The following is a 14672-nucleotide window of genomic DNA, read 5'->3' as shown; positions in this document are numbered from 1 at the left end:
GCCTGTACAGGCTTCTCCTGTGGCCATGTTATACTTCTGCACCTGTCAACACATCTGTTCCTCCCTATCAGGGTGCAAGGTCCTTACAGGACTCTTACGGGTAGGGACAATGTCTGTATTCTTAGTCTCCAGTGAAGTCCCTCCCTGGCTCAGAGCAAGTGTCCAAATGTTTGTTGAATGAATGGCTACTTGATATAATATTACTACATTATTATTCAAGAGACCATATAAGAAGCTACTGAGGCCCGCGTATCTCTTATTTTATGTAAAATACCGTGAATCCTATTTTTTGATGCAGATGTTCAAGACTGCAAAACATTCTATTGGATATGAATGCTGTTTTATGCCTTTATTTTAATGAATGTAGCAAAGGGAGGATGTTCTCTGTTCAGTCATGAATCTTGACACAAACTATTATATTCCAAAGGATTAGTAGAAAATGGAGGTGCCCTATATCTCTCCAGACCTGGCACACATGTTGAATTCTGGCCAAAAGTCTGCTCATATTTTGGCACAATGTTTCTTTTTATTTTAAAAAATCGAATTATAAACCCATATCCCAAAGTTTTAGAAAACTAGCAACTGGTGGTATTATTTCTTTGGTCTAGATTCAGGAAAAGGAAGGAAGGAAGGAGACATAGAAAGAGAGAGAGGGAGAAGGAAAGAGGAAAAGGAGAAATAAGAAAAAATGAAGAAAAAGCACAGAGGGGGGAAGAAAAGAAAAAAAATTAGTTTCAAAAGGCAAAGACTACAGAAGTGCATACGATGCTACACTGTGTATGCAAATGTATGCTCCTTTTCTCAGCTGTCCATATGCCAGTTTGCATTCCACTCTTAACAAACACTGTCAGAAGCCCTCTTAATATGTAGCCCCAGGCATCAGAGTGAGTGCTTCTATCTTCTCCATATGGTTTAATAAGGATAGGTTATGATTTGGGGCAGCCACCTGTCCAAATCAAGCCTTTACAAGCTTCCCATTGCAACAGCTCCTTGGAGGAGACAAGTTCTCAATGTGGCATCATGCAGTGCTTCTGACATTACATTTGAGGTTGTGGAAGGTCTGAGAAAGGACTGCTCAGGAGTCCCAAGTAGTGATTTCAAGAACATAAGTGGAGGACCAGCATCTACTTTGTTGATAAAAATAACCTTTCTCCCTGCCAAGAATCCATGTTTCCAAATATAATGTTGTCAGAAAATAATGAAGCATCAGTGACATCAAGCCCAATGCTACAATTAGATGCGACAAAGAAAAAAAAAAAAGCAAAAGGCTTAAATGGAAGGCAAACTAGGGATGCAGATGTGCCCAATTATTTTGAGTATCCCAATAATTAATACATTAGTGTTGACTATTTACATACCAAAAAGAGTCTTACCTTTATAGGAGTACTTGTCATAGGCTTTTAGTAGTAAGATTTCAACAGAGAATTTAAACTAGGATCCAATTAATAACAATTACTCAGACAATAATATCTGGGTAAATGAAGAATAAGCAGACAAAAGAGTTCATGTATTATTTTTAGGGTAAATATGCTCTTGAGACCATATAGCCTGATTTTATTTTGTGCTGCCCTCTTCCAATTAGTCAGCATTAGTGGATTACGAGGAAGAATGATTTCCCCCCACTAAAATCTAATTAGGCACTTCAGTAGGAAACTAGGAATTCAGGACCAGCAAAACAAACACCAGCCACAATAAAAATAAAAGACTTTGCCATAGAACAAAACTATCCAAGGAACTACAAATTATATTACCCTTTAATGATAAAAGCATAGTGGACTAAGACAGAAACTAGGAGGTCACTCTCCATGTTGACAAATGCATATAGTGAGGATCCCTACCATAGGGATATGAATATGGGCGTCAGGAGACGAGTCAGGAGGACTGTAGCCTAGAACAGCATTATGTAAAAGTAAACACACACACACACACACACACACACTGCAACCAAAACCCCTCTGAGATCTAGGGAGCACCCAGCCAAGACTCTGGCACATTAAATAGGCACTCAATAATATGTGTTTATTGAATACATATCAATAAAAATCCACCACCTAAAGGAAACTCAGCCTATTAAAGTTTAAGTAGAATAGGAAACTCATTGGGTTTTATTCTTTTAGTTAAAAGCTTGATGTGTAGTTTTATACAGTTCAGTAATAATTTAGCCTTTCCTAGCATGGTAAGCTCCTAAAAACACATCCAAATTTCCCCTTGTGGCACTTGTTAAAAATTATCCTTCTATCTGTTATAACAAGGAGTGAGACCTCTGGTGTTATAATATTTCTTACTGTTGGGGCCACAAATCCAAACCCAACAAATGGAAGTAAAACTATAGTAAACAATAATACAGTACACATAACTGGGTTATATTTCTACAGTCAATTGTATTATATAGTTTGTAGTGTGTGTGTGTATATATATATATATATATATATTATATATATATATATCTCCACATGCTCCACTTGATTATATGCTTTTCAAGGGCAGGAATTGTTTTTATCCATGCATCTGCGAGGTGACTGAGATTTGTAAGTCATAAGCATTCAGAACCTCTTTTTGCAGAATTAATTCAGGAAAAATATAAACATTACCAAGGTTTAGGGCAAAGGTAAACAGAGGTTTCATGGTCCTGCCATTCTCATGCTGGCTTTTCTGAGATTAGTATAAAAGCCAAATGGAAAGGTCTATAATTTTATTCCAGTGACATACAACCTTCTGCTTTCTGGGGTTATGTCTCACAATACTTGCCAACCCCTGGTAATGGAAATAGTTGAGTATGGTGGTAACACGATCAGTAGCCCTCAAGGGTGGTGTTCCTGATGTGTAAGGCCTCCGGGAATGTCATATGTTCCTGCAAATCTATTGTGAAGAACAGACATGTAGGCATCTTGGGGCAGGTTATTTTCTCTATGACACCAACTTCTAAGAAAATATAAAAAGCAGATTAAGAATTTAAAATTCTGCATGTGGTAAAGAAACTAAAGCATCATTGAGGAATTCAATTAAAAACAAAAAAGGCCGGTGACTCCATGCTTTGGTATTTCTTTCACTACACTAGCTGGTAAAACAAATTGAGACATATCATTTGGAATTCAGTTGACTCTGGGAACTAGAGGTAAAGACATTTTCACATTTGAGCGGTCATTTCCTCATTTGTAAAAGTATGTAGATATGAATCTGAGCTGGCACATAGCCCACTATAGTCTAGAACTTAACATCTTTTCTGCATTGTTTCTAGTATGTGTATATATAGATCTATACACTTCAATTCATGAATGTCACATGCATGGCTCATTTTAGCATTTGTGGTAGGATAACATGCAAACGTCAGCCCTCCATATTTCAAAGCTTGAAGATTAACCTAATATACAATATGGTGACCTAACAGCTCTTCCTTTAAATGAAATCTGAAAAATAATCTCTGATACAACCTAAGTGTGAGAATAACCCAGCGGGATTTCCACTTCTTCATTTCTTAATGAGTTTTTTGATAATGAGAGGTGACTTTGCCAGTCACTCTGGGCTCTATTATGGCTAATTTGACTCCACTTCACTCTCCTTGTTAATTATTAACACTAGCCTTTTTATCCTCATGAGACCACATTCCAATTTTTCTTCTTTCGATTTTTCTGAGGCCGTCGTTGTGGAGGTGAAAGTTGTGCCGAGTAGGTTTTCACTTAGTGTAGAGCCCGAACATTTCTGATTCGTGTAGGCAGAGATGCTGAGACATTGATTATGTAAGCATGGGTGTTCTTCGGGATGGCTTTAATGTGCTAGCAATGTGAAAAGGCTGTTAATTAAAGAAGAAGCGCCGTGGCATTTTTCACTTGGGAATTAGTTCCCAACAGAATGGTCATTTGCCACTTGCTAGCATATCCACAGATTAAAAGGTGACTAGCTCCAAGGGTTTGTCTTTCAGTAGCGCTGAAAGAAACGATTGTGCCATTTGCAGATGGCTTTCATTTGTCAGAAGCGGTCCCTTGCCGTATCTGTTACCGACAGGACAACTGTGGAACATAGCACGCAAGGGTAGAATCTATTTGTGCTGGCTTTACAATCGCTCCATATCATTTAACTATCGTGCCAATTGCTTCATTATGAAAACATTTATTTTTCCTCGATTTTAATACATCTCTTTTTCAAAACTGTTTCCTTAGATACCATTTCAAGTGATTACCCATCTAATTATCTCCTGAGCTGGGGGGAGAGGGGCAGGCTGGATGGAGGCAGGGTGGAGAGGGTGTTTTCTGCATAGGAGGAGCCTGAGCTTGTTTTCATCACCAGTCCTGTTCTGGGAGTCAGTGGGCAAGTCTTTGAGGGGCGGGAGATTGGGAACAGTTGCTAAAATTGTGGTGCAGCTGGTCCTCTTTCCTGGAGGAAAACCACATTTCATCTCCAAGGGTTCTTAAAGGTAAGACTTTCCCTAGTCACGCCCAACAGTAAGGAAAGACACAAGCCCCAGACAGAAATCCTTTCCTCTCCTTAGACTAGGAACCGAATTTACTGTCTTGAATCCCTTTCCCCACTAATTAGTTCAGTCCTGGATTCCTCATCCTGGACATTTTGTAACATACACACTGAGACAACCATTATCTGGTCCTTCCTGTACCTGTTAACCAACTCTCTTCCTCTGTGCCCACAATTAAGGCCCTTATAAAACTTAATGAGATAAAAGTAAAAGTTCAAGGAATCTCCTATTTTCCTTTAAAAGGTTATCTTATTTGATAAATGTCCCAGAATCTGCTTCTGTTACTGCCGGCTGAGACCCACCTGGAGACCAAGCGATCAGCCTCCAGTTCAACTCTGTCCCTGACTCCTGGGAGCCGGCACCTGCCCAGGCACAGCCCGCTCTAGGGATTCAGTTTCCTCAGCTGGAAATTAAGGTTTGCCTAATCCCTCCCACATTCCAAAAGATAAATACCTATTTTTAGACATCAAAGCATACACATTTTAATGGAAGAAAGATGGTAAAAACCAGTGGGAACATCTGAATCATTCACTGAGAAACAAAAACGACTCAGCTATAAAGTCTTTAAGACATAAAATACAAATTCTAACGAATATCTCCATCAGTTAGAGATGTATTTATCATGTTTATTTTGGAAAAACAAACATAAGTATGTGAATTATTAGTAACAAAATCACAACCATTTCAAGTCTATATATAATTAGTGGTATACCACATGTGGGGTAACAGTAAGCAGTTATTTGGCAAATTATCTCCCATTCCAGGATTGGACATTTCAGAGCAATCTGATCCTATTACCCATGGCTAAACTTGTAATTAATTATAATTGGACTACACTGCTAATTGGGTCAGTACAGTAAAAACTTTCATACATGGCAGTGATGTAAGGCCCTTTATTTCAAGGGTTAAAAGGATAAAAGCTTTATGTCTTTCCATAAGCTTTCCAAAAGGGCAATTTTGGGGCAGATATAGGTTGACATTTAACATTTGAAGTCATTAAGTCACCATTTGACTCTTTTAGGATTTTAATAAAATAATTATTAATAACATTCTTCATTATTATCAAGGGTGACGTTCATAGCAAACAATGTATGTATTACCCACTACTGAGATGTTATCCAGTGTCTTGGCTTTAGATAGTATCAATTTGTGTGTTTGGAATCAAAGTTACTGCATTCTACTTCAATTCCCAGACTATGGTTTACTCCCAGCACCAAAAAGGAAATTACAGTACGGGGGAGCTTTTCCATTTACGTCACTACATGGAGGAGCTGTTTTTCTCTGAAATAACTGATGTTTTCTAAAGTCTATTAATCACTGAAAAGTCAAAGCCAAGATCTAGTCTTACCCTCAAAAACTGATAGTGCTCAAAAGACATCAGTAATAAACAAAGGTTTCCATGTTTTGATTGAGTAATATTCAAAATAACATAAACCCATACTTCAGGCATTTAATAGTAGCCAATGTTATAGAAATGGTTTAAAACAGGAGAGGAATGTGAACCCCTTTTGAATTAAATATTTACAAGCCTGGATGATATTAAATTTCTGTGATTAACATTTTAGATTTATTTTTTATATAACTCTCATAAATTTAGACTCAGTGTAAGAACTCTTCTTAAAACTAAACATTAAAGGATGTTAATTTATTAAAGTTGCAGTAGAGGTTCCCCAAGAAAACTTCTATGAAATCTATAACATGGTTTGTTTTCTCTATAAATTCTAATATGTTGAATAAGTTAAATGACTCATCATCTTTACTGTTTGATATGAACTATAATAAATACTTCATTTTTAATAATCCCCCAAATAAATTTAATATGGCCAACTCTTGAGTTTTTATGCAAACATAGAAAGTAATGTTAGAAATAATCCTGTACTTATTCTTGTTTGAGGACTTAATGCATAAAACATGTATTTATTTTTGGCATCAGGTTTAGTGTTTTAAGATAATACTAAACCTAACTTACAATTTCTCAGTGGAAGAGAAATGATGCTAAGAGACTGGGAAAGAGAAGGAAAATAATAGTACTTGCAGTGTCGCTGGTGGTGAGGATTAAATAAACTCATTCAAGGAAGAGGGGAAAGGGAGAAAGTCATTAGCTGCAGGCAGGAGCCAAATGGAACTTAAAAAAATGGCTGAGAATCACTGTGGAATAAATGATTGACATATGGATAATTGAATGTGGGCTTAGCAATTCTGGGAGTAGATATTGTGGTTGTATCTGAAGTAGAAATCACAGCTTAGTTCTTTGGCTTTCTAATAGGAACTTTTGGAAATGAAATTGGATAGGAGAATGAATTAAGACAGATGAAAGAGTCAAGACTGAAATCTTAAGACTAAATCTGTAATATTTGTCTAGCATCTCCTGTATTTATGAGTTATTACCTTATTTAATCCTCACTGCCAATGACACTGTAGTACTGTTACTTTTTTCTTTTACAGATGAAGAACCTAAGGTTTACAGAGGTTAAGCGATTGTCAAAGGTCGAGTAACAAGAGGCTGAGACAGATGTGCTTTTGTCTGGCCCATGATATTAATTACTAAAAACAGAGGTTTTTTAATCCAGTGTCCTACATCTGATGACCAAGGGAAGTCTGATATATGCACAATTTAATATCTATGTGGATTTTTCCCCCGGTAAAATAGTTGTAGTTTTATCACAGACTCAAAGGGATGAACAACCAAACAAAGGTAAGAAGCAATGGACTAGGGTGATGAGTCAAATCAACAATTTTTTAAAAAACAAGGATAAATGTGAAAACATGGATTTAAATTTAAGCCTAGAAGTACATAATAGTGGTATCCTGGAAAGAGAGCAGCAAAAACATCTGCAATTTTAAAATACAGCAAGTTTGAAATGCATCCACAGTGTGACTAAGTTCCTCAGAGAAGTAGCGCAACTGTGGGCCGCTGGAAGACGGGGCAGGCAGAAGACCCTTCTCAGTGGGGTCTGGGCTGCTCAGGCCACATTGTGAACAGGATTCTCAGCACCACCCACCAGGGAAATACTGAAAAATGGAGTGAGGTTTATTCAGAGAAAGGTGATAAGAATGATAATGAGTACAAAAACCCTATCATGTGTGGAAGAAATGAATGATCTGGGAATAAAGGCTTGAAGAAGAAAATACACCGATAGTAGAAGGCGGTTACATTGGTCATGGAGAACAAGTCAGAACCAGAGGTTAGCAGGAGGCAGAGTTCCCTCAACTTGGTCTCTGAGGGAAAGAATTTTATAGCATAGGTAATTAGTGACCCTGTGATCACTGTAAGTGTTGAAGCAAAGGCTCTCAGTAGTAATCCAACAGGGTTTAAGGAAAACTTTAAGAAGAACCATCGTAGGAAAAGTCTAGCATCTGCACATTAAGAAATGCCTCCATAAAATCCTGATTAAAAACTAGGTTTGTACTGGCTGCTGGAAGACTGTGCACCCAAATAATAATTGTAAAAGTTATTATTGCATTGGTAAGAAATGTCTCAATAGGGAACGTTTACATTCTCTAATTTCTAAATTCTGAGAGAGCAAGCCATACCACATAACAATATTACACTGTCATCTGTAGAACTGAATCCCTCTCATGCAAATATTAGCACAATGCATAGTAGCAGAAGCTTCAACATAACATGATTTCTAGACTAATACATTTCTAAGGTGTTTTTCAGAGATGTGAAGTATTCTCAAGTGCTTTAGAAACGTTAACCTTGGAAGATATTCTGACTTTCAAGGTACAGTGAGAAAGGTGCTTATGTTATTAGTCCTCGATGAAAGCAGGAAGTAGGAATAAGAGAAACTTCAAAGGCTAGGGGAGCAGTATGGGGGTGTTGCTGGTCTCCCCCTGACCCTGGTCTGATAAACTCAAAGGCTGAAGAAACGTTAATGTTATCTGTGTTGATTTGCTGAGCAAGTACGAGGGCTCTGTGAATACACATTCACACACATGGCATTGGCCCACCCCTCCCCATTCATATACTAAAGAAAATGCATGTGCTCACTGTCATTTCTGAGGAAATTATTAAGCAGTTGGAAAAGAGGAAAACTATCCCAGGAGTCTTGTGGTTGAGCCTCCAGTGCAGTATCCATATCCACTGTGAACAATGCCCAAAATTTCTCTGCATGCTCCGCCAATAAATCGGGCCACCAGGCAAATGCCTGTAAAAGTATAAAGAAATGATGTTAAAAGTAGAATACTTGTTAGAAATAAGCACAAACACTATGCCACTTGAAAACATGTCATTAGTTGTTAAATCATAGTGCAGTGCTCTAGAGTATGAAACCAAAAATTTTAATATTTTTATTCAGAGAAAAAAAAGAAGTATTGGAAATAAATACACTAGAACATTCACAGTCAGTATGGGCAAGGAATTGTCCTTTCTTTTGTTTTATATATTTTTTCAAATCTTCTAAATTAAATACATTTTTAAATAAAGTAATGAATGCCATTTTATATTTTAATTCTCTTTTAGACTTCATAGTTTATTTAATGCTGTTTGCTTATTGTTTGAATATGTGTATCCAAAAAAATTTCTTCTTGCATTAAAAATTTTATTTTTCATTTCTAGCATTTTTTTAATGAACATAAGCTCTAAAGCTAAAACACACTTCTGTAAATATGGATTTCATAACATTCCAGTGTAAATAGGTTCTCTGATAGTCTTCAACAGTCTTATTTACTCTTAGATGGTCTCTCTGATACTCAGTATTTTTATTTCACAGGTCTTAGGATTGTATATATATGACTACATATGGGAGTATTTTAGTGTCTACCTCTTAAATTAGACTGTAGATACTACAGGGACATATCTATATTCTGCTTATCACAATACAATCTAGGCATTACCTAATGCCTTTTAGATAATGGCAATAATCACTTAAAAAAACTCCGTTATTTAGATGGTTGAAATATTACTTACTTTTTAGACAATTCTTGAAAATACTGTGGCCTAACTATAGACTGGGCACTAAGGTTGCCTGCCCATGGTCCCTGCCAGCCAGCCTGCCTGTAGACCCCACCACTCAGCCCACCCAGGGGCCCCAACAAGCAGCCCAATCAGAAACTCTGATGGGGCTGACTGGTAAAGGGTTTTGCTTGTGGAAGCCAGTCTGTAAAAACTGGAGGAGGTGATTGCTTCTTGAAATGTGCAGACAATAATACAAGGCTACAAGGATCATGAAGAATCAGAAAAACATGACACTACCTAAGGAACAAAATAAAGCTCCAGCAACCAACTCCAATGAAATGGAGATCTATGGTCTACCTGAAGGAGTTAAAAAAATCATCTTAAGCTCAGTAGGCTATAAGATAGACAACTAAATGAAATCAGGAAAACAATACATGCAAAAAATGAGAATTCAAGAAAGAGGCAAGAAACCAATAAAAGAACCAAGCAAATTTTCTCTAAGTGTAAATTTTCTGGAAAAAAAATTCAACAGAGAGCTTCAACAACAGATTTGATTCAGCAGAAGAGTGAATCAATGAACTCAAAGACAAGTAATTTGATGTTATCCAGTCAGTGGAACAAAAAGAACAAAGAATGAACAAGGGTGAAAAAGCCTATGGTACTTACTGAACATCTTCAAGCAAACCAATAATATGTAATATGAGAGTCTCAGAAAGAGAAGTCAAAGAGAAAGGAGTATAAAGCTTATTTAAAGGAACAGTGGCTGAAAATCCCCAAATCTAGAGAGGGAAATGGATATCCAGATTCATGAGGCCCAGGGGATACAAAATGGCTGGACCCAAAGAGGTCTACACCAAGACACATTGAAACTAAATTATCAAAAGTCAAAGACAAAGAGAGAATTTTGAAAACAGCAAGAGAAAAATGACTCATCATATACAAGAGAACTCCCTCAGAAGGCTATCAGCAGATTTCTCAGCAAAATTCATGGAGGCTTGGAGAGAATGATAAGATACACCCAAAATGCTAAAGAAAAAAATACTCTCCAAGAATAGCCTTATTTATATAATAGTCAGCAAAACTGTCCTCTAAATCTAAAGATTGTCCTAGACAAACAAAAACTGATAAAGATAGTGATTAGGCCTGTCTTACAAAGAGCACTAAAGGAATTCTTCAACTTGAAACAAAACAATGCTAAGCAGCAATACAAATGCATATGGAAGTGTAAGTCTCATTGATAAAGATAAATATATAGATAAATAGTAGTGTAATACTATAATAGTAATGCATAAATCACTTTTAACATTAGTATAAAATCTAAAAGAGAAAGGTATTATTAATAACTATTATCACAAACATTTTTCAATGGATACAATATAGAGGAAGTAAATTCTCATATCAATAACATGTTTGGGGGAGTGGAGTAAGTGTAGGATTTTTGCAGTGATTGAATTTGTTATTAGTTTAAAATATTTTTTGAACTTCTCGAATTTGGTTGAGAGATAAACCTTACCTATCAATAATTACTTTAAGCATAAATGGATTAAACTCTCCAATCAAAAGACAGACCAAATGAATGCATAAGACAAGATCCAACACATGTTGCTTTGAAGGGACTCACTTTGGATGTAAGGACATACATATGCTGAAAGCAAAGGATGAAAAAAAGATACTACATGCAAATGGCAACCAAAAGAGTAGGAGTTACTATACTTGCATCAAACAAAATAGACTTTAAGTTAAAAACTGCCACAAGAGACAACAGGAGGTCATTATGTAATGTTAAAAAGGGTCCATTCCCCAGAGCTGTGGAACAATTATAAATACATACACACCCAACACTAAAGCACTTAAATATATAAAGCAAACATTTACAGATATGAAGGGAGAAATAAACAGCAACGCAATTACAATAGGAGACTTCAATACTACACTTTTAATAATGGACAGATCATCCAGACAGAAAATTAGTAAGGAAACATCAGATTTGAACAACACCAATGAACCAAATGAACTTAAAAGACATATACAGAACATTCCACCCAACAGTAGCAGACTACATATTCTTATCAAGCACATACAGACATTCTTCAGGATAGATCATATGCTAAGTCACAAAATAAGTCTTTAACAAATTTAAGAAGATTGAAATCATCTCAAGCATTTTTTCCAGCAACAATGGAATGAAATTAGAAATCAATAACAATAGGAAAAAGAAAAACTAAAAAATATAAAAAATTAAACAAGACACTCATGAACAACCAGTGGGGCAAAGAAGAAATCAAAAAGGAAATAGAAAATACTTTGAGAAAAACAAAAATGAAAATACAACATAGCAAAACTTATGGGATACAGTTAAAGCAGGACTAAGAAGTTTACAGCAGTAAACACATACATTAAAGAAGAAAGATCTCAAATAACCTAATGCTATGTCTTAAGGAACTAGGAGAATAAGAACAAACTAAGTCTGAAGTTAGGAAAAGAAAGAAAATAATAAAGATTAGAAGATAAATGAAATAGAGAGTAGAAAAACAATGGAAAAGTCCAATGAAACAATGGTTGGTATTCTGAGCAGATAAACAATAACAACAAATGTTAGTTAGACTAACAAGTAAAAAAGAACACTCAAATAAAATTATAAATGAAAGACAAGACACTATTAGTGATGCCAGAGGAGTAAAAAAAATCCTGAGACTATTATGCACAATTACACATCAACAGATTGAACAACCTAAAAGAAAGGAATAATTCCTTAAAATGTAGAACCTATCAAAACTATTATCAAGAAGAAACAGAAAACTTGACCAGATCAAAAACAAGTAAGTAATCTGACTCAGAAATAAAAAACTTCCCAATAAGAAGAGCCCATGACCAGGCAATATGATTTCTGTCAATCTATTAACACCAAATGTTTTTCCATTTATTTGTGACTGCTTTAATTTATTTTATCAGTGTTTTAGACTTTTCAGTGTACAAATCTTTCACCTCCCTGGTTAAGTTTAGTCCTAAGAATTTTATTCATTTTGATGCTATTGTAAACGAGAGTGTTTCTTCTTTTTTGGATAGTTTATTGTTAATGTGTAAAATGCAACTGATTTTTTGTATATTCATTTCACATCATGTGTCTTTGCTAATTTGTTCATTAGTGCCAACAGCTTTTTGTAGTCTTTATAAAAAAGACTGTATACATACAGATATATTTTTCTACATACAAGAACATTTCGTCTGCTGAGAATATTTTACTTCTCCATTTCTAATGTGAACACCTTTTATTTTTTTTTCTTGCTTGATTGCCCTGGCAAGGGTTTGTGTTGAAAAATGTAGTGAGACTAGGCATTCCCGCTATATTCTAGATCTTAGAGTGAAATGTTTCTGTTTCACACCATTGAGTATGACGTTAACTGTTGGAATTTTCATATATGGTCTGTGTTGACACAAGTACCTTCTCTACCTAATTTGCTAAGAATTTTTATCATGAAATAGTGCTAAATTTTGTTAAATGCTTTTTCTGCATTTACTGAAATGATCATGATTTTTACCCTTTTTTCTGTTGATGTGTTGTATCATATTGATAGACTGTGTATGTTGAACCATTTTTGCATGCTAGGCAGAAATCCCAGTCAGAGGGATTTATGAAACTTTTTCTATGCTGTTGAAATTGATGTACTAATATTTTGTTGAGCATTTTTGCAGCCATGTTCATGAGGGATGTTGACCTATAGTTTTCTTTTCTTATAGTGTCTTTGGCTTTGATGCCAAGGTGATGCCATCCTCATAAAATTAGTTTGGAAGTGTTCTCTCTTCTATTTTTCAGAAAAGCTGAAGAATTGTTCCTGGGCCTTTCTTATTGGGAGGTTATTGATTATTGATTCAAATTCCTTATTTGTTTTTGTTCTGTTCAGGTTTTCTGTTTCTTCTTGAGTCAGTTTTGATAGGTTGCATATTTCTAGGAATTTATCCACTGTTAAAATGTCCATACTGCCCCTTCAATTTGCAATCACAATATAGGTAGGTCATGGAGAAGGCAGTACAGCACAGAGAAGAAAATTAATGACTCTATAACATCTTACTGCGCTGACAGAAGTGACCGCAACAGAGAGGGTGAGGACTTGATGATATGGGTGAATGTTGAAACCACTGTGTTGTTTATGTGAAACCATCATAAGATTGTATATCAATGATACTTTAATAAAAAAAAGTCCATAGCCCAAAATGATATACAGATTCAATGCAATCTCTATCAAAATCCCATTAGCATTTTTCACAGAAATGGAATAAACAATCCTAAAATTCAAAGGGTATCACAGAAGGCACCAGACAGCCAAAGCAATCTCGAGAAAGAAGAATAAAGGTTGAGGCATCACACTTTCTGATTTCAAAATATATTCCTAAGCTATGGTAATTAAAACAATGTTGTACTGGCATAAAAACAGACGTACAGACCAATGAAACAGAACAGAGAGGCCAGAAAAAAAGCCACGATTATATAGCAACTAAATCTTGGACAAGAGTGCCAAGAAAACACAATGAGGAAAGAATAGTTTCTTCAGTAAAGGGTGCTGGGAAAACTGCCTATCTGTATACAAAATAATGAAATTGGACCCTTATCTAATCCTATACACAAACATCAACTCCAAATGGATTAAAGATTTAAATGCAAAACCTGAAACTACAAAACTCCTAGAATAAAATATAGGGAAAAAGCTTCTTGACACTGGCTTTTGCAATGGTTTCTTGGATATAAGACCAAAAGCACACATAACAAAAGCCAAAAGCAGATAAACAGGGCGACATCAAACTAAAAAAAAACTCTGCACTGCAACAGAAACTATCAACAAAGCCAAAAGGCAACTTATGGAATGGGAGAAAATGTTTGCAAAAAATATGTCTGGCAAAGTGTTAATATCTGATATACATAAGGAACTCCTAGAATTCAACAGCAAAAGACAGACAGACAGAAAGAATATTAGGTGATTATAAGATGCACAAAGAATCCAAGTGTTTCTCCAAAGACGTACAAAAGGCCAACAGCTATAGGAAAAGGTCCTCACTGTCACTAACCATTTGATTTTCAAATGCAAATCAAAACCACAGTGAGTCACCACCTCACAGCTGTTAGGATGGCTATTACTTGAAAAAAAAAGAAGGTAAGCTTTGTTGAGGTTGTAGAGAAAAGAGAACTCTTATACCCTGTTGGTAGGAATGTAAACTGCTATAGTCACTATGGAAAACAGTATGGAGGTTCCTCAAAATATTAAAACCAGAAGTACCATGTGGTCTATCAATACCATTCCTGGGTATGTA

The 14672-nt window shown here is 35.7% G+C and overlaps 1 protein-coding gene across 14 annotated transcripts in view; it reads right to left on the bottom strand.

The window, feature by feature from the left end:
- Nucleotides 1–14672, bottom strand: part of CADPS2 (calcium dependent secretion activator 2) — a 519662-nt gene that overhangs the window by 66275 nt on the left and 438715 nt on the right. For all 14 annotated transcript variants that reach the window (XM_073238523.1, XM_073238521.1, XM_073238513.1 and 11 more), the window contains one exon: nucleotides 8463–8619. In XM_073238523.1, the coding sequence (XP_073094624.1) occupies nucleotides 8463–8619 (157 nt within the window). The remainder of the gene's footprint in view (nucleotides 1–8462; nucleotides 8620–14672) is intronic.

Source organism: Manis javanica, chromosome 6 (genome assembly GCF_040802235.1).
Source record: "Manis javanica isolate MJ-LG chromosome 6, MJ_LKY, whole genome shotgun sequence".
Taxonomy (NCBI): domain Eukaryota; kingdom Metazoa; phylum Chordata; class Mammalia; order Pholidota; family Manidae; genus Manis; species Manis javanica.
Note: the sequence above shows the minus strand (reverse complement) of the source record. Positions and strands in the feature narration are given on the sequence as shown.